Raw genomic sequence first — 26,912 nt, 5'->3', positions numbered from 1 at the left:
ATTGGTATGTGGCAATGGATTGTGTTATAACTGCAGCAGATACTGTGTTGAATCTGTAAGTGTGTGCCCACAAAACAGCAATTGCGTGTGGAAAAAAGTATCTGCAGGACAGTGCTTCAGAAACGAAAGGGCCACGGGTGTAGATTCTTCCCTAGGAATCACCAGGAGCCCAGCTCTCCCAGGCAAGGCCCCCAGAGAAGGTGAGCAAGAAAGAAAAGGCCCTTGCTCTTAAGTAGCTGCTTTTCCTTGAGCAAGCACTTTAAAAAGTGTGCTTCATTAATATTTTGACTCTGAAGATGTTACTTTAAATCTGTATCAAGCAGCTACTTCTTCTCCCCCATTTTTTTTTTTTTTTTTTTACTCTAGAGTAGGTGCAGGTCAAATCTAGGTTCCTGACCTGGACCAGGATCCTGTCTGTGCCTACTCTAGAGTAAAAAATATAAGGCGGGGAGTGGGGTGACATAGCTACCAGAAATGGACTTAAAGTAATGTCTGCTTTGACCCTAAGTTACTAGCGTATCAGGCTGTGATGGCTTTGTACTGTTAGATAGTTTATCAGGCTGTGATGATTTTTCTCCAGCAAAAATGTCCCCTCCCATAGAGAGGCTGGATAATACGCTTTTTGCAGTCATTTCATCTGGTCGCCTCACCGCCTGATCTCCCCGCCTCTCCCACTGCTGCCCTCCAGTGGCCCGACGCGACTACGAGGCAGCAAGTCCTGGACCCCGCCTGCTTCCCTACCTAGCCGGAGCCCCGGGGCATGTGCGGCGAGCGACTGTGCAGCCCAGGCTGAGTCAGAGGCGCGCTGCTAGCCGGTCCCCCCTCGACGTGTCGACTGGCACGTCCCACGCCAGACCCGCGCCGCCCACCTGACGTCACGCGCGGGATCCCTATTTAAACGCCCGCCGCCTCCCACCGCCTCGCGGTACTACAGCGGCAATTGGAGAACGCGTCTGTCGGCAGAAGCTTTGCTAGGGCTACCAGGTAGGCAAGCTGGGTGAGATGCGCCGAGAGCAGCCTTGCCTTGCATGCTCAGGGCAAAGCCAGCCCTTCGAGGAAAAGACCCCGGTGCTTGGTGGGAGGACGCGGAATAGGGTCCGATAAACTGGGACTCTTTGTCTTGCATCCAACGTTGGTCCTATTAAGAGTAGACTTAATTTAGAATAACTTTGGATATAACTAACCTTTTGTGTGTGGCGCACATGAATGCTCGAGTGAGTAAGAGTTAGTGGGACCACGATCCTTCAGAGCAGTCTTCTCCAATCGGGTGCCCTCCAGGTGTGTTGGACTGCAATTCCCACCCTTCCCTGCCAGCATGGGGATGATGGGAGTTGCAGTCCAATACACCTGGACAGCACCAGGTTGGGGAAGGCTGCGCTAGGATATTGTGTGATTTGGAGGAGCTGCCACGCTGGCTGGGAATGATGGGAGTTGCAGGCCTCACATCTGGAGGGCACCAGGTCGGGGAAGACTGATTTGGAGGAGAATGGGAGGGGTGGCCACGATCCCCCTCCTCCGCCCCTGTTACGAGGGCATTCTTTGGCAGGAAGAGCGGGTGGGCTGCTGCGGATACGTCGCTTCACCCATTGGTTATGTAACGTGAGAAGTGGAAGGAAGCGAGGGCTAACTGAATTGATGTTGTGTCTGCCCAAAGATCGGAGAATCCACTGTGATTGCGAAATGTGGGAACCTGAACACGCTTGAGCGGGGGCTCGGAGGGAAATGTTACTTTGCATGACAAGCGTTTAATGCCTTTCGATGCTCCGTGCTTTGCATGTGGCGGAGGGCCGTGAGGACCAGAGCATGTGATCTCTTGGAATGTGCTGATGGCCGATGAGCCCTTAAGGGAATGGATGGGCCCAGGCGCATCGTGGGCTCACGGCATCCCTTCCGAGGACCTCGGGCGGGGCGAGGAAGGGGCAATGTGCGCTTGCTTCGGTGCCTCCGCTCCAGGCCCCTCGGTGCTGCAATGTCCGTGGTAATCGTCGCCACAGGGAGAAGTGAAACGCGGCTTTCGGAAACCGTTGGAGCTCGGTCGTTGCGTTGCCGGGAGGAGGCGCCCGCAAGCGGCCGCGGAAGGTTGCAATCTCCGGCCACTTGGAAGCCGCCGGCTTCTGCGTCTGGCGTGGGGTTGGGCAGCAGCTCTCGAGCTGCCCAGCGTTTGGCAGACTGCAGCCTCCTCCAACTCGTTGTTTGTTCCGGAACAGGAGTAGCGCATCCCTTGCCTTGGGGTGAGGATCGCGCCCGCATTCCTTGAGTTCGGAGGCCGGAGCAGGGCGCTCGCCTTTGGGAGCGTCAGCATCCGCCTTGCACTGAGGAGGAAGCGTGGACGGCCTTTTCTTTCCCTTTTGAACGTGGAAGATCCTCCTCCTGGCAAACCGGGCATCAGCCTCTTTCCGCTCTCCACTCCCGGAAAGACTTTTGGATTTAGCGCTGGGGAAATAAAGCGGATGTAGAGTGTGTGTGGGTTGAGGGGCTGGGCTGGGTGTGTCTGAGTTGGGAGTGACATTTTGATTTGTCTCGATGGTTTCCTGATGCGAAAGTGCTGGCAGTCCGTGATCCTGAGGGGCAGCCCCTCAGGCCTTAGAAGATGATGCCATTTGGTTCCTCCGCCCCACCTGGGACAGCAGAATTGCTGCCTAGTTTCTAAAGGCTGCTGTAAGATTCCTAAGTATCACGTTGAAACAATCTCCAACCTGGTGCCCTCCAGATCTGAGGTTGCATAGACAAGGGCTGTTGGTAATTCTTCGGGCCAACATGACTACCTGCTGTTTGTGTAAGACTCCCACATGCAATAAATTCCTTTGCTCCATTTTTATTTATTTTTTTGCAAGCAGAGGTCAAGCCAGGTTTGCACTCTCCAGTTTCTCCTGATTTTCCGGATTTCCAGCTGAGCAGTTGTTAGGGGCGATTTGCATGACCAAATAGGAATACTAACTATGGGGGCCAATTCACGCGGTCATCTGGTCACATGCTTCAAAAGCCTGCTGGTTGTGTGCAGCCATGCATAAGAACACATTTTATAAATACAACAATATTTTCCCTCAAGTTTGTCATAATGCCTACAAAAAATCATTTTGTTTATTGCCTGTTTATCTTGCCCTTTCTGCAAGGGCCTCCCCTGTGATATTTTCACAATTACCCTGTGAAGTAGGCTAAGAGATAGGGACATTCTCAAGGTCACCCAATGAGCTTCATGGAGGAGCAGGAACTTGAACCCTGGTCGAAGTCAACTCTGTTCATCCACACCAGACTGACCTTGCAAATGGCTGTGGCCAGGAGTGCAGCTGGGGAATTTTAGATTCTGGGCCTAGTGGTCTTACAGTGGGGCCCTGTACTTCTGTCCTAAAGTCTTGGCCTGATGGCACCACTGGCTGTGGCACCATTCAAATAGCCACAGGCAGAGTTGGCAAAGAACAATTTCAAGTTGTTGCCACACAGACTCAGCCATTGGCTAAATTAGCTCTTAAGGCAGAGTGGATGCGTGTAAATGGAGAAGTGATAATGTGATTGCTTGCAACTCTGCGTGCATTTGCCCTGTTGTTGCTGAAACCACTTTTGGCATCATTGTAGTGATGGAGCACTGGAATTGTGGACTGAGTTGTGATTTGTTTTCACCACACATCAAATTCCAGCTTACAGGGGTTTCCGGTATATATCAAAATCTGTGGGAGGAGCCATATACATACAAAGGATGTATATAAGAGTTGCATAGCTTCCGAGAAAATGCTGCAATTACTTCTTGTAACAAGTATTTCAACAGTAACAATTACACCCTAAGTGCTTTTCCTGTGATTGCAGGAGTAAAGTACACAGTTAGATGCACTTGCAGGGCTCTGTTTTCCATTTTCCACTGGTGGCAAATTAACATATTCCACAGAAAATGGATGCAGCAGTGATTCACTTCTTGAATGCATATTTATTAACTTCTCCACTTTTATTCAATGATCACCCAGCCCACCAAAGCTCTAGTGGAGGCCCTGCCTCTGCTTGAAGCTCTGTTCCCCTCAGAGAAGGGAGAGGAGCAGGAGAACAGCTCCTAACTGAACCACAGGTCAGTCAGCTTAGCTCCTCCCTTTCCTTTGCCCAATCCAGGAAAGTAAAGGGCGGGAGCAAAGCCAGTGCAGAATTTCATCCGCCCCTCGCCTCCCCTGATTGGGCAATGTGGCTCCTGCCTGATTCTGCATCCTTTGGGCTGAAAACGGTTCCCCACCTTGCTGTAAAGGCCTCGGGGCCCCAGTAGCTTGTGTGTACCCCTCCCTATTTTATCCTCTCAGGAACCCTGTGAAGTAGGCTTGGTTGAGAGAGACAGACTCACCCAACACTGCCAAGTGAGCTTCATGGCTAAGTGAGGGTTTGAACCAATTTTCCTCATTCCTAGTTGGAGAATCTCACCACTACACCACATGGTTGTATATCATCAGAGGAGAAGTTCCAAAAATCCACTTCACCATTTATGGCAATCTTCACTTAGGTTACAGTTAGAGCTTCCAGCTTAATTTCCCTTAGTTTAACTATGCTGGGATATGGGTTACCCACCGCAGTTTCTGGCTTGCAGGAAATAAAGAGTGGGACATTTTATATGTGCCTTTGCGTGTTAAATTAAACTTGGGGAAATCTTGCTTTGTTACACTCTTTAAGGCACAATTCTTCCAAAAGAGATGCATTCTCACTCTGCAGGGGAGTTGGAAATATGGTATCTCTTTAAAAAAAAAAAGGACAAAAGATATTTGCTCTTGTAAAATAGCTAATCCAATGAAGGATTTACAAATGTAATAAAACAATGGAACGCAAGGGTGAGTCATGGCTAGCTTTGAACTGTATAGTTATTAATTTCAGCCTGTTATTGGTAGGGATCATAAACAGCACCTTTTCATGCACATGGTGAGTCATATTGTGCAATTAAATAATCAAATTCTCTGTTACGAAGGATTTTCCTCAAAACTTGAATTTTATGGAAAGATTCCTAAATAATTCACTTGCTTACTGCTTTAAAAGATGTAGTTCTATCAAGAATCTGTAGAGACTGCATTTGGTGAGCAAATGTCCTAAAATGTCCAGCTGAAGACCTTTTTATTCACTCAGTATTTTAACACTTAATTTTAACTTAAATTTAAATTTTACTGTTTTAACTCTGTATTTTAATCTTATATCAATTTTGCTGCGTGGTTGTGCTTTTTATACTGTATTTTGTATTTGTGCTTTTAACCTGTTGGTTGTTTTATCATGGTTTTAATTTTTGTGAACCACCCAGAGAGCTTCGGCTATTGAGCGGTATAAAAATGTAATAAATAAATAAATAAATAAATAAAAACTTGGGCATGACTGAATTTTAAGTGGCCACACTTCAGTATATGTTTAATCACAATGGATTTTCACAAAATTCATCCCGTTTCCACAAACTTTTCCAAAAACTCGGTCACAAATGTGACACCAGGTGGAACTTATTCTTTAACCAGTAAGTCAGCAATTGTGTCCAGTAGCAATTAAAAGTCTAGCCTTGATTAATATACTGCGTTTCCACATCTGCAGTAGCACCAGGGCTACAGTGGCATGAGAGAAATAATGTTATAATGAGTTGAGCACTGTATACTAATACCCAATTGTGCCTAGGCCAACCTGGGTCATGGAGGAGGAGGAATCATTTGAGTAGGCATCAAAGTAGAGTACCTCATAATTTCTTCTCCCCCACACCTGCTGTTATGGGACTGCTCCATCTGAGGAAATTTTGAATAAATGGACTGTTGTAATTTGGGATTGCAGTCTTCGGGCAGTTGGCCATCCTATGAACTTTGAACTTGAACGATATGAGATGTATCATTCCAGCTTCTCTCTGCATTCCAGAATCTACATTCATGACTTCTGCCTCAGACTCTGACCTTCCCCTGCTGTGTTCATGCAACCCCTCCACCACTACGTTACACACTACCTTGTGCCATGCTTGCCCCCTTATAGAGTGCCCCCTTAGGGATGGGCACTCTTAAGCCCCCCATGTTTGCTTGCAACTACTTTGGTTTGAATAGCAATTGTTGGTTATTGGTTTTGAGCCGGAACAAAGTGGCACTCTGAATCCTTAAAGCCTCTGATTCTAGTAGCACTTCCTAATCATGGTCTGTGGCTACCAATCTGCTATCACATCCGCTATGTCTCTTCCATGTTCTGCTTCATAGCCCCTTGTGCCCTTGGATTGGCAGGCATGCACCCCTCCCTTCCCCATGGGACCATCCAAACTGTTAATACTCCTGGCTGCCGATAACCCCTTGGCTTCCAGTTATCCCTGGCATCTGACTCAACATGATATCTTGCATCAACCCTGGGTGTGCCTTTGGCATTGTGGGTTTTCCCATCCAACACTCTGCCAGTTTTCTGTCCAAGCCTTGTGCCTCCAGCTCTTGTCAGTGTGGCCACAGCATCAAAGTTTGGTAGAATATGTACATAGAATTTTTCTTGAAACATGTTTAGTAGGTTAATGGATATTGCCGTTAAGTATTTGTATCATCTGCCTGAAAAGCAGGGCATCAAGTCAGCCCATCGTTGTTTCAGCCATCTTCCAGTGCAGACATAATCCAGTCTTAACACGTGTTGTGTCTAGAATGCAGGAGTGAGCAAAGTTTAGTTGACAGGACTAATTTTATCCCCAATAACTTATTTTTATTTATTATTATATTGGCATACCGCCTTTTTCCCCTCCAAGGCAGATTACATGATCCGCCTCCTCCATTTTATCCTCACAACAACCCTGTGAGGTAGGTTATGGCTCAGTGACTGGACCAAAGTCACCGCGGGAGCTTCAGGGCTGAGTGGGGAGTAGAATCCAGGTCTCCCTGTTCCCAGTCCAGCACTCTAGCCACTACACCATATTGACTCTGTTATTATTTTGAGTTCAAGAGGCTGAGCCTAGTTCCTATTGACCAGGGTGGGGAACATGTGGCCCTCCAAATGTTGTTGGACTAGAACTCCCATCAGGCCTGGCCAACACAGCTAGTAGTGAGGGGTGAGGGGGCTTGCAGTCCAACAACATCTGGAGAGCCTCAACTTGTCCATCACTGCTATACATTCTTTGGCTCAAAGTGATTTCCAGCCTCCTCTTCAAAGCTGAAGCCAAGGTCCGTGTTCATGCATGGATGAGTTATTGTTGCTAGGTTGAATGTCTGGAGCTTCAGATGAGTCATAGGACAAGCCTTGAAATTCGAAAGTCTAGACAGCTCTGACCAATTTCAAATGTGAGCCATGGACTGAACTTGAGATGGCAATTGAATAAAATAATCACACCATTTTGGCACCAGAGATCAGGATAACATAAACTCATTTTGTGTTTCAGGCATGCTGCTGGTCTTGCTGAAGTTGTCTACCTGAGATAATGTGTGCTGACAAAATGAATACTCTAGTTTGGGTGGGGGTGCGGGGAGCTTGGTTTTATTTATTCCAAGCATTGCAATTTGTAGGTTCCTGTCCTCCATTCTGTATCTCGTCCCCCTCTCTTACTTTATTGACCCTATTTGCACTTGCATTTGGTAGGCCTGTTTTTTCATGAAATATCCTAGTGGTTGTTTTTTTAAAAACAAAACAAAACTCCCTTGTGCCTCCATGGCCTAGGAAGGCTTTGCTGGCTTAATAAATATCCAGGGCTGCTAGTGTAGTGAAGTTCATGTATCAGGCTGTACCCTGGAACAGGACTGGCTTTATAACTCAACAAGACTCCTGGACTTTGACATCAAGCACTCTGTTGCACTGTGCCAGTTCTATGATCCATGTATGCACAATGCACCAATGAAAATCCATGAATTGCTCTCACTACTTCTGTTTGGATGAATCTGTGTCCCTTAGTTTCTCAACTGCAGCTTGGACTTTGTGTCTGAATGTGTACTGATCAAACTTTGTTGTATGATATTGCTCCTGATATGCAAAACTCTTGCCAGTTCCTCTGATAAGATATGGTGTAGTGCTGATTGTGCACATTGTTGGTCTGCTTCCTGAAAACTTCTGTTTTCCATTTGCAGCTCCCCTCCCGAGTCACTAACATGGTTTCACAACATAATATGAATAAAGATGTGCAGATAGTGGGTTGGATCCAGACTAAATTAGCAGAACTTGAAACTGATGGGACAAATTAATTATTGTACTTATTTATTACAGTGAAAGCTCTTTGGGCAATTTGCAATGATGAAAACCCTTGAAAATACAATATTATACATAGTATAGAAACTGTTTACATATAAACTCACAGCACACTCACACACTCATGCATATCTAAGGAATTCTAAACAACCAAACAAAAAGAAAATCCAGGCTTAGTCCATTGATTCCCAAGGGGATCTAAGTTATGACTAGTGAGCACCAACCTGTTGGTTACAATGAGGCTGAAGTTCAATTAATCTAGTCTGGATCCATCCTAAAGTATTTTAAAGGTTAGAAAGCAAAGAGTGGGACAATCAGATGCAGCTTCCAATGGCCTGTGATGGGGCTTACCCAGCTCAGTTGTGGGTAGAAAGGAGATCTCCAGATGTTTTGGACTTCCAACTCCCAGCATTCCTGACCATTGGCCATGCTAGCAGGGGCTTCTGGGAGTTGGTGCAAACCATCTGGAGATGTTTTGCAAATTTGCACAATAACCTGGGGGTAGTGGTCATAGATGAGATATCTGGACGATGAGATCCATACTAAAAATGGGACTTTTCTACCCTACTGTAATAGCACAAGACATCAAGTGATGATGAAATGATGGGATTCTCGTAATTTTGTTTTCTCCTTTTCCACCAGCACTACAAGATGTCTCTCAAGGAAAAGCTGATTGCAAATGTTCACAAAGATGAGCACCCCCATGCCCACAACAAGATCACTGTGGTTGGGGTTGGTGCAGTTGGCATGGCTTGTGCCATCAGTATTTTGATGAAGGTATGTAGATTTTACACAATGTGTTGTGCAGACCCAAATTGCTATGCTTTATATCTGTTGCAGTTGCATTCCAAACAGATTACTTCTCTGTTTCCAATGCATAGGTTTGTGTCGACATAAATGTACCCAATAATTGTCTTTAACATGGTACACAGCAACTATTCTCTACCTGAGAATAGTAAACGTGACCCTTTTGGGTGGTTAGAATTTAACCAGCATCAATACTTGCACTGCAGCCTTTTGTTGTAATTCAATTCTGACTCATCAAGCCCATCGCAAACTATTGGCCATATATGGCAGCTTATCAGGGGCTCGATAAGCCTCTTAGTTCTGCTGCCTTCCTGGGGCCACAGAAAGTGAAGGGTTATCAAGCCCCGAGTAGGCCACCAGACAAGGATGGTGGACTGCATTTGGCTTGGTAGATGTCAGGTCAGTCAGAGTCTGTGGGTTGACATTTTCTCTTTTGTAGGATTTGGCTGATGAACTTGCCCTTGTTGATGTCGTGGAGGACAAGCTGAGGGGAGAGATGCTGGACCTTCAGCACGGCAGCCTCTTTCTTCGAACTCCAAAGATTGTCTCTGGCAAAGGTTACTATTTCTTTATGTCTGGGGTGTGCAGATTGCAGACTTGGGAGATCCTACTTTTATTTTTTCATTATTAGCCCAAGATCTACTAACTTGAGCCTGGTGCAAAAGATTCCCATGGGATCTTCAAATTAAAGAATTCTTCTTCAAATTAAAGAATTCTGAACTCAGGGATTCTCTTGAGAGAACCAGAAATGAATGTCGATCCCAGTCATACACACATATATTTTGGCAGCATAATTTAGGGCAAGGTGGTCATTTTGTTGCTGCTTTTGTTAAACATTTGGGAGTCTGATCACCTAGAGATCTACTAGTTGATTGAGATCTATTGTTTGTCCATTTTTGCTATATGCTGTACAGATGATCATTTATTTCAGATGCTATGATAGTAGCAAGGGAACTAGTTTTTCATTGTAGGGAATGGCGTCTGCTTGTGGAAGCTGAGAAATTAAATTCTTGCCCGGGCATCCCAGAACATGGTGTTGCTTGATCTTGCCTGTCTTATGAGCATTCAATGTGGTAGTGACGAATTGAAGGCAGCTGGTTTAACCAGCAGCCAAGCTGCAGATTTATGCCTAGCCTAGGAGCTCTGTCCATGAGCCTCGTGCAACCTTGATTTTCTGACATGGTGTGCAGCTGATTATGTCTAGGAGAGCATCCTCAATTGATCTTAGGGGCATGCATGGGACATATGGACAGGTCTCAGGGGGAAAACATGAAAACTGGCGCTTTAGTTCTAGAGTACTTTTAAAAGTGTGTTCAAAGGACTCCTGAAAAGATGGGTGAGGAAAAAAATCTCCTTTTTGGCAACAGCCTTTTTGGCCCCGAAAATAAAAGTTGGTTGCAAAAAAAAAAAAAAAGTTCCCACAGATCAGAAATGCACCACTGACGAATAATAGTGCTGCTATGTAAAACTTTGTCCTGCTATAATTGTTAGCCCAGAGCGAGTTGACGGAGCTCCTCTTTGCTTCCTTTCGTGACCACAGCCCTGTCCGTGAGAACAGTTTAGTTAACAGTACATGGAAATAGCATATAATGACTATTTCCCCTTCTTAATGACACTTCCATCAAACCAGAAAGCTGCTTTTTGGCTTAGTCATGGCTGCTGTTTCCATTCTCTTTCCAGAGTAAGACCATTGAAAAACGGTCAAGTTCCAGAAGAGGCCTGTTCTTTGCACAAAACCGATTGGAATTTGTTGTGCTCTTGTCTATGTTTATAAAAGGGGGGTAGTTAAAAACAAAATTATGCAGGAAGCTTTTCATCCCTTTTAGAGAAGCGATTATGTAACATATCCAAGAATTGTTTGGAGTGTGTATATCTAAAGTCCTTTGGCTATGTTGGCAAGGACTGATGGCAGTTGCAACCCACCAACACCAGAAGGGACGCATGTTCACCACCCCTGCTCTTGATGGTAGAAATAAACACCTGGAAACATCTGGCCAGTTTCTACAACAGGATGGAATCTATATAGAACTCCCCATTTTTCTAGGACACACATTCCCTCTACACAGTTAATAGTCCTGTTCCCCCACCCCACCCTGGCAACTAAGTTTCGTGTATCTCACTCTGCCACTACAGACCTAATACCGTATGATTCCTGCCTTCCTCGGTTCTCATGATGTTTTTTGTGTTCCATTTGTGCATTGTAAAACGTATTTTGAGCTAATAATGCAACCTTTCCCCACCCTTTTCTTTTTCGGACAGACTATGCTGTGACTGCCCACTCCAAACTGGTCATCATCACTGCTGGAGCTCGCCAACAAGAAGGCGAGTCTCGCCTTAATCTGGTCCAGCGCAATGTGAACATCTTCAAATTCATCATTCCAAACATTGTCAAGTACAGCCCTGACTGCAAGCTGCTTGTTGTTTCCAATCCAGGTTGGTTGTACCCTGCTCTGACTGCTTATAGGCTGTCATTTGCCCTCCTGTGCTTCATGAGGTTTCCTAATGGAGGAAACACGGCCATTTTCTGAAGGAATTCCAAGTTTTCCCTTAACTATGAAAATCCTGGTTTGGATCTGGATTTATACATCCTTTGAGTAGAACCATGGGAATAAATAGGACTTAAGTTAGTCATGATTACCTTAACTCTCATTGATTTCAGTGGGTCTACTCAAAGTACAATGAAATTTGGATCTAGCTCCTTGCTTCTACTGCTCAGAAATGTTCATAGTGCCATATAAACCCTTGAATTCATTTCAGTCCACCTCTGCAAAGCTCTGGCAGGGCTGATGCAGATGAACCAGAGCCTTCTTTAGAGACCGGAGGCATACTTGGGAACGTTCCCATCCTTTTGCCTCTTAGGATTAAATTCCCTCACCCCTGACACAATAATAATTAAAGTTAATGCTGCCATTGAAATGGTAATGACAGGATGGGAGACAGAGCGAACCTTCCCAAGGCTGGCTCCTCATCTCTTATCTATAGTTAAGAGGGCTTCATCATTAGCAGTTCCTGAGGCAGGGCCTTCACCCCACTTCATGGAAGAGTTGGCCCTGTTTTTTTTAAAGAATATCTCTGAGCCCAATGTGTAGCCCAGAGGCATTCACTGGAAAAGAAGATGGTAGCAGCTGGAGGCCTCCACTTTAGTTTGAAACAATCCCAGCTGCTGGTAAGAAAATACAATGTGAATGTTTTTGTTTTTAAAATAAAATGTGGGAGGGGTAAGACCAGTGGGTGCCAAGATAGGTGATGTGTTTGACACAATCACTGCATTTGCAGGCTTAACATGATGAGAATGGGCCTCAGCAAGCTTGTGAGCTCCCCCTCCCCTCCCCTTTGCATGAGGAGGTTGGACATTTTCACTTCCATTTTTTATTATCCTTTTGTTGTTTGTCTAGTTAAATCTTAAATATGGTTTGCTAAAATAAGCCATCTTCATAACCAATGGTTTGAAGTTGGCTTGTTTCAAGCAAACCACAGTTAAAATTAACCAGTTTGTCAAGTTCTGAAGAAATGAACAAATTGTGGGTCATCCAAAACAGAAACAAAAGCTTCTGAGTACTGGCAACAAAACTACCCATTCCTAACTGCAGATCTCACACCCAACTTCCCAAAGTGGGGTCTTGCTATATTTTATCATACAGGCAGCCTTGTGCAAAACTGGAGATAAAATTATGGACAGAGGTGGGAGGCTTCAACAGCTTGTGATACCTTGCCCATGTGGACAAAGGTTGTTGATTCCAAGTACAAACCCAGACCTCACAAAACCTGGTTCACATGTCCCCATGATTTACAGGGATGTGCAGAACATGCAACCCATTTTGAGTTTCAATAAACAGTCCACGAATGCTGTTTGTAGGTTGTGAGCATGACGCCCTAACCCAGACACTCTGTTTAGGGGTTAAACAACCCAAAGTTAATCCACAATTTGTCACCATTACATCTGAACACTCCCTCTGTGTCCTTAATACTACAGCCATTTTATAACCAAGTAGTTTTTTCCTATTAACAGTGGATATTCTGACTTATGTGGCATGGAAGATCAGTGGCTTTCCTAAGCACCGTGTTATTGGAAGTGGTTGCAATCTGGATTCTGCCCGTTTCCGCCACCTGATGGGTGAAAGGCTGGGTATCCACCCTCTCAGCTGCCATGGCTGGATTGTTGGAGAGCACGGAGATTCCAGTGGTAAGCATGGGACCTTCCTTTTTTCTGGCAGCTGCTGAACATATTCATTATGCATTCACAAATCATTAATGTGTAATGAATTAATCTGGAGGTGGACTAAAGCTCTCATCACCCCCAGCCAGCATGACCAATGAGCTATTGTAATCCAACACATCTGGAGGGCACCAGGTTGCAGAAGGCTGTACTATTGTAAACAAGATCATCACTCTGGAAAACACTCTTCTTTACAATCCTTTGCAAAAGAAAGTACCCAAGACTCGAAGAAACCTTTGATGTGTAATCCATTTGCTACCAGATACTACATTATCTTCTGGCTCCTTCCATATTCTTGGGTGGTGGGGAAGAGCTTTGGAAAATACTTAGGATTTACATTCGTCATGCTAACAGAGCTGGAGGACTTGGGAAAGGAAAATAAGGTTGCCCATCTCATATGACTAAGCCCATCTCCTGAACATCCAGACGAGTGTGTGCTGGGATCAGGAGAAAGTCTTTCGCACTCCCTGCTCAATATAAAAGTTAAGGTAACACTAGATGATCTATATTTGACTTGGGCAGTTCTGTTCAGAAAAGGTCATCTCTGTAATCCAAGTAGGCCAAAGTCTACTACAGGCTGAATTCTGCCCTTTACTATTAACAGGGCAGTTCAGAGTAAATCCCTTCATGTAAGAGACCCTTGATAAATGCTGGTGTTCTGTAAAGAAGCCTTTCTTTCTTTCTTTTTAAAGGCAGCAGCCTTGCCCCTCTGCCATCCTATATTTAGGAGTTAAAGTAAATCAGGTAGGGCCCAGATAATAAGCAATTCTTTCCTCCAAACACCCTATTTACATTGCTAACTAGAAATATATCTCTCAATGAGAGATGATGAGTTGTATCCAATATTAATCCTAGAGCAGACCCATTGAAATGAATGAGTCATTTCAAATGAGTCATGACTCACTCTTAAGTAGGACTGACATTGGATCCTGCCCTCTAATTCCCCTTACAGTTACATGGAAATTCCTGTGTGTACAGCCGCTTCCTCAGTAATTGCAAAGCTGCAGCACTACATGTTAACTGCAGAGCTCAATTGTATGTGAATATATTTGTGTTCTATAGTCTGAGGGATAGGCTAACTTTTTAAACTGTACTGAAAATCCTGTGCATTTTACTCAGTGCCTGTCTGGAGTGGTGTGAATGTTGCCGGCGTCTCCCTGAAAGGTTTACATCCTGAATTAGGAACTGATGGTGACAAGGAGAACTGGAAAGAGGTCCACAAGCAGGTGGTGGACAGGTAACATTTTTAATTCATCCGGGCCTATGAGAGAAATAGAGGGCTAAAACACAGTGGCTTAAACCCAATGTTCCAGAGCATATTTTGAGGGGCCTGCAGGGTGGGGGAACCCCTCAGAGCTCAGTTGATGGAACTGTTTCTGTCAGCAGAATGTCACAATTGAATTCAACTTAATATTTTGTCAAAACTTAGGGAAGGATCCAATAGCATCCAGCTGTTAGCACTACTTAGGTTGCACTAACAGAACATTAGTTCTGAGCAACATCAATAGCACTTACCTGGGAAACCAGTCGCGTTAGCAAGCACTATTGACTTTGCACAAGCATCGGCTTCCACTAGGACATTGGATCCTTCCCTTTAATCTCCGATGCTACTGTTACCGGTGACAATGACATTTTATGTATGTCAGCTAACAGCTTCAGCATTAGTTAAGGCACTTCACCAGTTTGGTACCCATTTACAGAGATTCTCTAGGTAGTGACATCTCTATAGCCAGAGAAAGTAGCAACCGGTTTTATAAAAAAGAAAAGAAAAAAGATAAACCCCAGAACTTGAGATCTGCAGCAGATACCATATGGAATTGCAGAAGATTCAACTGAAGCACAGATCAGGCAGCTGACATGGTTGCTTGGCAGACCTGATATCTGAAAATCTTGACCAGGACTATTGCAAGGGCTTTTGCTAACAGATCTAACTCTTTTTAATGTCTTCCCCTGCAGTGCTTATGAGGTCATTAAGCTGAAGGGATACACATCTTGGGCAATTGGTCTCTCTGTGGCTGATCTAGCTGAAACCATCATGAAGAATTTAAGGAGAGTGCATCCAATTTCTACAATGGTGAAGGTAAGCAGGTTTGCCATTATCTCCCTTGGACGTATTCTTGTGCTTGGATCAAATCTTTCCAGCATGCATTACACCACTCTTTGATATACACATATTCAAAGATACAAGCCCAGACTATATTAATTTGGCTCTAGAGTACTTTTACAACTTGCTCTTAGGGAGCGATCCAGTGCCCCCAAGGCAGCATTTGCAGGGTTGGGCATAGAATAGTTCAGTTTCCTGGCTCCAAGGTCAGAGACAGGGCTCCAGCCTCCGAGCCAGAAAACTGCACTCCCCTCCCCCTTGTAGCTGGTGCAGAGAGAACCGGGCTGGCTAGCTCTCTGCACTCAGAAAACAGCATGGAGATGGGGAAAAGAGGAGGGACTGGGATGGCTGCACTGTGACATATCCTAAGGCTGCTCCAGCCTCCTTCCCTCCCCCTCTGAGACACTGCTGCAGAGATGCAGGGGGCGAAGATCACCTCCACTGTCCTCCTGGCCTGTATTGGATTCTGGCAGCCTGAGTTCAGAGGCTTCTGTCAATCCACATAGGCTCGTACCCTTAATGACAAATGTTTCATTGTGTTAGAGCTAACAGCAGCAGTGGCAAGTTAATGATTGGGTTCAGGCAACACAATAACCCGTGATGCTTTCAATAAGCCATGATGGGTTATTGTGTCATGTCGGGAATTTTTTAATCCACAATGGCTTATTTGCTCAAAATAACCAATGCTGATCTGCAGTAGCGGTTATTTAACCCATCGTGGGTTATCATGTCATCTGCCAGTCACCCTGGGTTTGATCATCTACAGAGTTGTGTGGCAAGAGGTTCAGATCGCTGCTGCTCTGCTCCTCGCGAGCATTCACTGTGTAATAGAAACAGCTTACATGGGCTATTTCAGTTATGTCTACGGAAGGGGGGAATGCGCAGCTGGAAACACCTTAAATTGTCTATTTCAGCAGTGTCTATGGGGGAAATGTGCAACTGCACTTAATTAAGCATGTGAGCAAAAAAGTTCTACTGCCGGGGGGGGGGGGGGATAGAAGGAATGACTGAAAATAGAAGGGTTGCAGGGTTCTGCAGGTGCATTGGGTTCCTCCCTGTGAGATTTTGTCCCACTCTTACAAACTTCCAACATTTTATAGCTGCCACTCCCTTTTTGGTGCACACAGGGTTTTCGCTCCTTCATGTGTATTGCACAGGCTTTTGAGGCTGTGTATGAAGCTTTGTCTTCCAGCACTTTAGAGCTACCACCCCTGGTTGGGGTGATGCTGGACGTACTGAATTAAGCCCCTGTACTTTAATCCACACCTCCCCCACCCCGCTTGCATTGAGATATTGTATAAGGTTAAAACAGGCTGCTGCGATGTTGTCAATGGGTTAAACAGCACCACTGCTCAGGTGGGAGGACTGAAGCAGAAGAGGGGGATGATTTTGATTACACACAGTAGCTTAATCAACTATGTACATTAGCTTATTTGTCCGATCGTGTGGGGGATAACAGTAGCCTATTTTCAAAATAAGCTACTGTGTGTAGCTTATTAAGCCATCATGGCTTAGTGACCTCTGAATCCGCCCAGTGAGATTAAACCAAGGAACAGATAATTGAAGAGGTCTTAAAGTTTGCCTGTAATGGACATAAGCTACTTGTTGAGTGAAGGCAATAGCTAGCAAACCTATTCCACCTAGATGCTTTCCATACCTTCTTCCAACAATGGGTGTACTTTCCTCCTATGAATAGGGAAACAGTTATTATACACAAATAGGTATGTTGTTTCATTGGTCTTTTTTGTTTTCTTTTCCCAGGGCTTGCATGGAGTGAAAGAAGATGTCTTCCTAAGTGTTCCTTGCGTCCTGGGCTACTCAGGCATTACAGATGTGGTGAAAATGACTCTGAAGAGTGAAGAGGAAGATAAATTGAGGAAGAGTGCAGATACACTCTGGGGGATCCAGAAGGAGCTTCAATTTTAAGCCTGCTATCCTATCACTTCACCGCTTACTAGTGTTTAATGGGTCTTAGCAGATTGTTTTGTTGCACTCTTCAAATAGGTCAACCCCTTTATGATGTGTATATCAATGAAAAACACATGCAGAGCTAAAATTGCAAACCAAACACTGTTTCCTATTCAGTAAGAAGCTTGCAATTCCTGTCTTCCATGGTTTTGATCCATGGCCAGGACTGGATTGTAACCTAGTCTTGTTAAGTGGTGTAAAGTAGATCCAGCATGCTCTGAAATAGCACTGCCAAATGAAATCCTCCTGCCTTTCCTCAGCTAAACATAATGTCGGTTGAGAAGATAAGAACTCAACTGGCCTTACAAACCCTGTAGAAAAAAAGCCAAAGAATTTTTCTGAAATCAAAAAGGATTGGCAAATACATTGACCAATGTTCTCTGCTAACAGATGACTTAAATCTCCACTACTGAGCAGCTCTAAATGTATTTTTCCTGACACGGCTGCCTTTCAAGTCTTTGTGCGTACACTGTCCAAGAGAACCTTCTGTACCCTTCTGGACTAGTTGTCTTAAATGTGAAGTTAAAAGCCTCTGTATACAACAACTGATGCAATTGTCTAACTGTAGTACCAGCCCAACCAACAAAATAAAGAATTAACTGCTACTTCTGTCTGTCTCTATGGTCTGGCATAAGCATTACAACATTTGAAATAACTCCCAATACACTAGATCTTTTCACTTGTGCTTAAAGTGGTAGTGTTGTTATATTGACACTAGGTTTAATGCCAAGTAGAATAGGAGAGTACACTGCCTACAGTGGGAAGCTCTTTATGCCTAAACCTTACTGGAAAGGACGTAGGTATCAGTTCAGCTTTTTTCTGATCATCCCACTCCACTGTATGTCAAAATATCTTTTTTGAGACAGTCATGTAACCCCAGTTTGTGTCAGGGTCCTCCTCAGTGCCTTCAAAAATACATCTCTTCCAAGAAGTATACAGTATCACAAAATCTGGTTCTCTATCCTAGCAACTGCAAAATTGCATATAAAGCAACAATAGCCACACTAGTCCAGCCTTTGTTTTCAGAAATGGGGAGCAGCCATTGCTTCTTCATCCCAAAATCCTTGGTGTAATCAGATCCATTTAACACCAAACAATGACTAAGTCAGTCTATAATGTCTGTCCTAATTTTGGGCATTTTTGTTTCTATCTTCTCCCATCACCTGTTTCTTGTACCACCTAACCTGTTGAACAGTTGGGAAGCTCACCCTTGGTAACAGTACCTTATAGTAATGGGTTGCATCTAATATTAATTCTACTTACAAGTAGTCCCACGAAAAGGAATGGGATGACTAACACTGGATACAACCCAATACCTCCTAAATTTGGCTGGGCTCTGCCTCAGTGACTCTCAACTGGCTAGGGGGAAGCAAGGCTGAGAGGGCACAAGGGATCTAGATATAAAATAAACCGTGCTGCTGCATCACACCAAAGGTCTCTAAAGCCCAGCATCCTGTTTCCCACAGTGGTCAACATATGCCTTCAGGAAGTTCACAAGCAGGAGCTGAAAGCTGTCTGCAACTGTTGCTCCCCAGCAACTTGTATTCCAGGGGCCTGCTGCTCCTGAATTTGGAGGTTTCAAATAACCAGCATAGCTAGCAGCTGCTGATAACCTTATCCTCCATTAGTTTGTCTAGTCAAGTCCCTCTTAAGGCCACCTAAAGCAGTGGTCATCACCGCATCTTATAGCAGTTAATTCTATAAATTAATACCAAAGACTGAACTTAACAATAAAGATAATGTGTCCAATAGATGACTAAACTATTGAGAAAGGTAATTTGGAGGTTGGTTGGAGAAAAGGTGATTACTTGACTAAAACCAATTAAAAGTGACATCACCTTATATAGCGGGTATAAGAGCAATTCTAAGCACACTTCAGTCCCGCTGAACAAAGTGAAACTTATTTCTGTGTATGTTCACATAGAACCACACTGTAAAACCGGTGCTTTTGAATAATAGGACACACATAGGATATCCCATCCTTATACTAACTTCTATGCTTTTATTATAAATCACAGTACACAGATGAAATAATTTCCAGCTGCATTCTACAGATGTTAAATTAAAGCACAGAAGTGGTATTCGCAGCATAAATGTCTGCAGCACAAGAAAAAAAGTGTTACACAAATTTTATTCAGCCATCAGCCCACCAATGCAAAAGGTTTACAGAGAATAGAAAGTGCATTAATAAAAGCTAGTCCTTAGAAAAAGAAGAAAAAGAAAATATATTATCCATTCAAAGTATCTTACAATTGAATGATGCAATAACTTATTCTCGCCACATACAGATTAAAAACAAAAATAAATGAGAAAATGACCACTGTGTGCACCACGCTTTCCTACACCGTGGGTCAGTAGAGATCACTAAGTCCAGCAGTCTTTCTTGCTTTCTGCATGAGTGCCCTCAGTTGGAACTGCTTGCGAGACAAGAGACGGACATGCTAAGAGATAAAACAGGGCCATGGTAAATCAACTGAATATGATCACACAGAAGTTATATACTTTGTAAACCGCCCAGAGAGCTTCGGCTATGGGGCTGTATATCATCATCATCATCATCATCATCATCATCATCATCATCATCATCATCATCATATTATTATTATTATTATTATTTCATTTGAGCAAAACAACTTTGATAGGATAATTCCTTAACGGAAGTTACGATTTGGAATGTCTGGTCCAGATTCTGATTTTAAAGAGAACCTACTCAGTAATGAATGCAGTTCGAGAAAGTACACTTATCTTAGCAAACTGGGGTTAAGTTTACAACTGAATAATTTCAATGGAATTTAGTTTTGCACAGTGACATTTTAAGATTCTTGTAAAGTACATGTAAAATCATCATTTCCTCATTAAAGCAACATAAAAACCATAGGCAGCTACTATAACTCAATCAAAATTGAAACTGACCCATTGTGTCAAAAATCAATGCGGAGCATTTTTATGTCAAGCTCACAGTATTTACAAATTTCAATTTACTACCAACCAACCTTGCCTGAAATTCATTAATTTACTGAAGCAGAAATCAGAGTACATTGTTAAAGTCTTTTCAGCAATGCCTAAATTCATGTTTGCTTGCCTGCCTCTGACTGACTGCTATTTATTACGAATTGTATGTTAGCTCATCAGAAGTAATATACAAAGAAACAAGTATACAAAAATAGTTAATAAATATTAAGACTTACTAGCTCATCAAATAAAAGGTCTTATTAAAGTTTATAAGTTATTCACAAAATTTGGAGTGGTGAATCTTGTACAAAGCCTCTCTCTGAAATCAGATTGTCCACATATCCTCAAAGCATATATTCTTACATTCAGCCTCCAAAGTATCATAAAGATTACAATTTGAACAGATGACATCAGGGAGCTAATTTTTGGTTATCAGGAGAGAATATTGTGAGCTTTGGTAGGAGCGATCAGGAGCTGAATAGAAGAGTACAGAGACCAGGGATAAAATATGCTGGGAGAGAGAAGAGGCCACAGAACAAAAGGGGAGACAAAACGAGGTAAGAGCAGACCAAGTTACTCGATTGTGCAGGCTTGGACTATACAGCTGCCATATGGGTAAGGCTCCTAACTACAGTTTTGTTTATGTTGGGGGGGAGAGGGAAAAGGAAACCCATGCATTCACTTCCTTTCTCAGCTTCATTACATCAAACCTACCTTTAGAAAGATATCAAGATCTATAACTCCACGTCTCAGTGCTTCACCAAGATAAAAGATGGTATCTTCAATGGCATTTTCCTCAGCATACAAGTTCAGAATCTGTTTGTAAAGGGGTGCTGTGGGAATAATAACTTCATCTATGTCATTATTTTCTGTCTGACTTTCCATTTTTTCCAAAGCAGAACTCAGCTCTTCATCTTTCTTTTTCAGGAGATCAATGTTCTTGTCAACTTCAGCCTAAAACATGTGCAAGTTAATATATTTATTTTAAAATGCCCTGATATCCATTTAATCAACACCCTTAATTTTACTTTAATACCACTAAATATCATTACATGATTCTTTGGAAGCATTTATATACAAAAACAGTCTAAGAAAATAAGATCTCTGCTGTATCAGACAAAAAGCAACTGTCTAAAGGCCTATCTAATCCATCCTATTTCCCACAGTAGCCAACCAGGTATCAAGCAGGAAAGGAATATAAATGCTTCCTCCCACTCGAATTCACCAGCAATGAGTTTCATGATGCATACTGCCTCTGATACTGGAGGTAATACATAGCTATCATGACTAATAGCCATTGATAGCCTTCTCCTCCAGGAATTTATCCAACCCGCTTTTAAAGCCATCCAAATTAGTGCCTTATCCTCCCTGAGTGTGTCTAATTCCCTTTAAAAGGTGCCTAAACTGGTGACCATCACGACATCGTTCGGTAGTGAATTCCATAGTTTCACTATGTGAAGCAGTAGTCTCTCTTATCTGTCCTGAATCTCCCACCATTCAGCTTTTATTGGGTAATCCCAAATCTAGTATTATGAGAGAGGAAGAAAAATCTCACCATCAATTTTCTCCATACAACACATCGTTTTATGTATCTCTATCATGTCCCCCATCTTACTTGTCTTTCTTCTTCTTCTAAACTTAATAGCCTCAAACATAGCCTGTGTTTGCACATCATGATAAAGCATGGCGGGTGTGAGCCATGTTAATGTCAGCATGGTTTACTGTGACATCATTTATGAACAAGTTGAAAGCATTGGTCCCAATATAGATTCCTGTGGGACCTCACTATTAACATTTCTCTATTGGGAGAACTTACCATTTATTCCTACTCTTTGCATTCTGTTTTTATCCAGTTACTGATACATGAGGACCTTTCCTCTTATTCCATGAGTGCTAAGTCTACACCAGTGTGGTGTAGTGGCTAAGGTATTGCACAGGGAGTCGGGAGATCTGGGTTCTAGTCCCCACTTGGCCATGGAAACACACTGGGTGACTTTGGGCCAGTCACAGACTCCCAGTCCAACCTACCGCACAGGGTTGTTATTGTGAGAATAAAGGAGAGAAGGATTATGTACGCCGCCTTGGGTTTCTTGGAGGAAAAAAGGTGGGATATAAATGCAATAAATAAATAAATAAAGTCTGCTGGGGGACTTTATCAAAAGCCTTTTGGAATCTTTGGCAAGGGACTTCATCAAAAGACTTTTGGAAGTCCAAGTAAAGTGTCCACCTCATCACTCCTGTCTACATGTCTACTGACATTCTCAAAGAACTCTAAAAGATTAGTGAGAAAGGACTAACCTTTGTGGAAGCCATGTTCTTTCTTTTTCAGAAGAACTTGTATTTCTACATGCTTACTAATGTCCAACTGTTTTCCTAGCTGGTTTCCTACTTCTCATATATTTAAAGAATTCTTTATTGTTGGCCTTGATATTGTTAGCGATATGCTCTTCAAAATGCTTTGCATCTCTTTTTGTCTGCTTGTATCACCTTTGTGCAAGCTTGTGCTCCATTTTGTTTTCCTCACTCGGATAAGTCTTCAATTTTCTGAAGAAACCCCTCTTTTCTATAATACCTTCCTTGACACTGCTAGTTAACCATGCTGGTGACCTCTTGGACTTGGCACTACCTGTCCTAAATTGTGGTATATGTTTTAGCTGAGCTTCTGTTATTGTGGTTTTATTATTATTATTATTTATTTATTTATTTATATAGCACCATCAATGTACATGGTGCTGTACAGAGTAAAACAGTAAATAGCAAGACCCTGCCGCATAGGCTTACTCCACACATTTTGAAGCGATTTAATTCCTGACTCTCCCTTTCATCTTCCTTTTCACCAGTTCCCCCATTTTAGAGAAGTTTCCTCTTTTGAAGTCAAATGTGACTGTGTTGGATTCCTGTGAAGTTTCCCCCTTAAATATATATTGAATCTGATAGCATTGTGGTCACTGCTACCAATTGGTTCAACATTTGTATCTCATACTAGGTCCTGGGTGATGCCACATAGGATTAAATCCAGGGTTGCCTCCCCTCCAGGTTTTTTTTATTGTTGGACTTGATGTTTTTACCAATATGCTCATCAAATTAGTTTTGGCTTCCCTTGTCTGCTTGTATTCTTTTTGTCTTCTTTTATATCCTTTTTGTTCTCATTTATGCAAGACTTCCATTTTCTGAAGGAGCTTTCTAAAAGCTGGACTCTGCTCCTTAACCATGCTGGCGCAACTTCTCCACTATTTAGATGTTCACAAAAAAAAAACACCATTTTCAAAACTTACTGCACTTATGCTACAGTCCCCATAAAAAATCTCCTTCCTTACAATAGTTTTCCTGTCATCCCTCATCACTTATTGCCTACCTTCTTGAATAAAATATTATGCCTGAGCATGCTTTGTTGCCAGTTTCATCTGAATTTCATGTGTGTGAGTGCGTGCACACACACACGTGTTTTGTTTTCAAAGAACATAAAAGAGTCCTGCTACGTGAGATCATATGTCCATCTGGTCCAGTATGTTGCTTCCTGCAGTGACCGGAGAAGTGGTTCCAGGCAGCCCAGCAATAGGGCACAATGGAAATAGCTCTGCTCTGCTCTTCAGCTGCTTTTTTCTGCACTTTTCCCACCTCTAGAGTATAATTTCTGAGATGGGGAAAAGAGATCTACAGAGTATTCCAAATGCAGCCACAACATGGGTTTACATAGTGAAATATAACAAACACTTTATCACTTGGAAGAGAGCTTCCCTTAAAGTGAGTCTTTCCCTATTCCCAGCTCCTGGTCTTCTAATAACAAGATTGTAAAGAACCAGAGGTATGAGATAAATAATTGTACTGACTACATTATATCCGTATCTCTGCAATTTAAAGTCCATTTAAAAAAGAGCCCACTTTTCTCATCCACAAACTATAGTGACCTAGTTTTTGTGCAGGATAAAAGGACTTTAAGAGGAGGGTTCAGTACTGCATACTTTGCAAAACCTTCCCCACCGTATAGTGGATGCCTCTCAGCTAAGTGCCACACGCTACAAGCAAGAGGAATAATGACAAGGAAAAGAAAAGCTTTAGACACTTTGAACAACCAAAGCTGTCTGTATTATTATTCAAAAAGAAATAGAAAGTCATCCACCCAAGCATTTAATAGCTTAAAAGGAAAAATAAATGTGCACAGCAAGCCTCTCATTTTGCTTACCACTTCCTGATCTAGGCGAGTTACCATCTCTTCAAGCTTTTGGTGACCTTTTTTCAGATCTTCTTCTGTGCGCTTCAAGGCATTGAGTTCTGCCTGGGCACGGTCCATTTCTTCTTTCATTCGCCATCTTAACTTATCACTGACTGCCGAGATGAGAGATGCTCGAATAGTATCTTCACTGATTGTGCCATCTCTGCTAGGACCTGCAGAATAAAATTTAGCGTCACAGAAATCATCCCTTCACTCTCCAAGGAGACTTGTAGGACATGATTATATATTTTAAAATATTTTTAAGAGCAAAAGCTAGAGAATATACCAGGTTAATTTCCAGAAATTACACTTCAGAAGGTGTATCCATGAACTTCCAGATTGCCGAAGAATCTATTTGTACCATCCCAGCTTAACAAGGGCCTGCCTATCTTATCATAAAGTGTAACTGTGAACTATAAAAACTAATTACTTTCCAGAGAATTTTGCATTTAGAGCAACAAGCACCAATAGAGCTTTTATTTGTTCAAGTGTTTCAGTACTAGGATGAAGGGGAAAAAAGCCCTGAACATAAGATTTTCTCAACACTCACACAGCCCTCCTGTTGTACTTGAACTATTCAGATGTAGATGGATACACCCTCAAATTCAAAGCTTTATTATGAAAACACAAACGTGTTTTTATCAACTACTGGCCCTAGTTATTTTTTGAAGAACTTTGTTTAAAAAGAATGAATTGCAACAAAGCTAAATGCCACAAGTAATGAAATTCTACTTTATTTTTGATACAAATATTTTTTGCTTCCACATTTTTTGCGTCGTATAAAAAAACTAAACAGCAAATTTTATTACTATTTGATATATAACCCGTTTTTTGTCATGCACAAGTGGTTTTTCTTTTTTAAATCCTTTCTTCCCAATACTCATCTATGAATTCACACTGCACAGTCTGTTCTACCCACTGTCTCCTCTCAGACAACGTTGAGTTCCCTTACATTTAGGATTTTAAGATTAATAAACATAAATGCTCTTCCTTAATTATCTTAATTAGTAATTATCTTAATTAGTAATCTACAAATATATTTCAGTAGGTGTTCAATAAACTGTGGAAGTTCCACACATCACAATAATATCAAACCTAGCAAGTATTAGCAACAGCACTCGAGTATTAAAACTGTATTTTACCTTAACACACCAACTCAAAGTGCCCCATAGGTTTCATATGTAGTTTGCCGCCATCCATATGTTCTCTTAATATTAAAACTCCTCTTCTTAATTACAGCCTTTTTCACAATTATCAGTCCAATCTTTTCCTTTTAACGAGTTCCCAGTACTACAAACAGTACCTTTGTAAAAGTCATCATGATATGGTCCAACCCAGTAATGTCCTGACCAGCTGATCTTCTGCTTTAACTCTTTTTGTATGTGTCCAAACAGCAAAAATAAGTGAACTGCTGAAAATGTCTATTCATGCTGCAGTTTCTGGATCTGTCTTGCTGCTGATTCATTCATTCTGGCCAGATCTTCATGTCAAAATGTCTTTGGGGACCACAGTCTCTGATCTGAATTTCCTACTCCAGATTTTGGACTTCACTTTATGAAAAATGAAGGATTCATTTTCAGCCTCTCTTTCTTCCTGCTTTCATTTTCTTTCACTGAAGTTTTAATGACTTACAGTGAAAATGGGTGTTAGCTTCTCAACTTCGCAATAAATGGATGGTTGTATATCTCAAATTTCTAGATTCTTTTCAATGCATTTTAAGTCCAGTTACCAGTTACAGCATACATCAAAGTATTCTTATTCATCTCATTCCTGTTATTCATCTTGGGTCTTGGACTCATGTTCAGTTAAAGTTCACAATCCTAAATTAATCTCTACTGTGTTGCTCATTGCTCGCTAAAGTCTCTTTGCTCTTCTCTTGAAAATACATATGCTTGGCATATATAAGGAACACTGAAAACCGGTGCCCAACAAAGAAATCCTTCTGCATAACAAATTTCAAGTCAATTAAAACTAAAATTATTTTAGCGCAAAAACATTAGTATACCTCAAAGTTCTGACATTGCTGATTTTAAACATGGACATGTTTCATCCTAGAGCTTTTTTTCCTAACAGGTTCCCCACCACCACCACAAAAAAAAGTCTTTAAACATTGCCAATATTACTTATATTATCTTACAATTACAATAAACACATTTTAATAGGACATTCTTATGGGACAAAAGGTACTAGGTTCCATTCTACCCAGAAATATGCTGAAACATCTCTCAAAGCCAATACCACCAAGAAATGTCCCCACTTTTACATCATTACTGATATTTAACATTTTTCATATTACAATTTAAGCTTAAACTACATGCATATTTCTGAAGTATGAACATGTGCAGAGAAACTTAAGTTTGCTACAATGCTACTAGACGCATACAATTTATAATGTTCATCCAAACAAAAACATCAAAACTGGTTTTAATGAATTCCTTTAAGCTCTATAATGAAAGCATAGAAAGAAGCAAGGACCTATAGAGCAAAAACTAGATAATATGCCTTTTAAAATATACAAATAATTAATTCTCCCC

At 42.2% G+C, this 26,912-nt stretch overlaps 2 protein-coding genes across 2 annotated transcripts in view; one reads left to right on the top strand and one right to left on the bottom strand.

The window, feature by feature from the left end:
- Positions 1–897: 897 nt before the first annotated feature.
- LOC134392671 (L-lactate dehydrogenase A chain) lies at positions 898–17,818 on the top strand. Its single transcript, XM_063117187.1, has 8 exons — positions 898–984; positions 8,761–8,895; positions 9,365–9,482; positions 11,185–11,358; positions 12,935–13,108; positions 14,261–14,378; positions 15,098–15,221; positions 17,007–17,818. The coding sequence occupies exons 2-8, from the start codon at positions 8,770–8,772 to the stop codon at positions 17,169–17,171; spliced, it is 999 nt and encodes a 332-aa protein (XP_062973257.1). The 5' UTR covers positions 898–984; positions 8,761–8,769; the 3' UTR covers positions 17,172–17,818.
- Positions 17,819–19,187: 1,369 nt separating this feature from the next.
- TSG101 (tumor susceptibility 101) overlaps positions 19,188–26,912 on the bottom strand; it is a 30,651-nt gene continuing 22,926 nt past the window's right edge. Inside the window, exons 8-10 of the mRNA XM_063117186.1 lie at positions 24,349–24,551; positions 20,880–21,119; positions 19,188–19,654 (exon numbers count right to left, since the gene is read on the bottom strand). Of these exons, the coding sequence (XP_062973256.1) occupies positions 19,565–19,654; positions 20,880–21,119; positions 24,349–24,551 (533 nt within the window). The 3' untranslated portion in view covers positions 19,188–19,564. The remainder of the gene's footprint in view (positions 19,655–20,879; positions 21,120–24,348; positions 24,552–26,912) is intronic.

This window comes from Elgaria multicarinata, chromosome 2, assembly GCF_023053635.1.
Source record: "Elgaria multicarinata webbii isolate HBS135686 ecotype San Diego chromosome 2, rElgMul1.1.pri, whole genome shotgun sequence".
Classification (NCBI taxonomy): Eukaryota; Metazoa; Chordata; class Lepidosauria; order Squamata; family Anguidae; genus Elgaria; species Elgaria multicarinata.
The sequence above is the reverse complement of the archived record's forward strand: the minus strand, read 5'-3'. Positions and strand labels throughout refer to the sequence as shown.

Excerpts from the sequence above, each read along its gene's own strand:
- LOC134392671 (XM_063117187.1), top strand. The coding sequence starts at position 8,770 with ATGTCTCTCAAGGAAAAGCTGATTGCAAATGTTCACAAAGATGAGCAC. Across the intron at positions 9,483-11,184 it reads AAAGATTGTCTCTGGCAAAG|ACTATGCTGTGACTGCCCAC; the intron begins GTTACTATTTCT and ends TTTTTCGGACAG. Across the intron at positions 13,109-14,260 it reads AGAGCACGGAGATTCCAGTG|TGCCTGTCTGGAGTGGTGTG; the intron begins GTAAGCATGGGA and ends CATTTTACTCAG.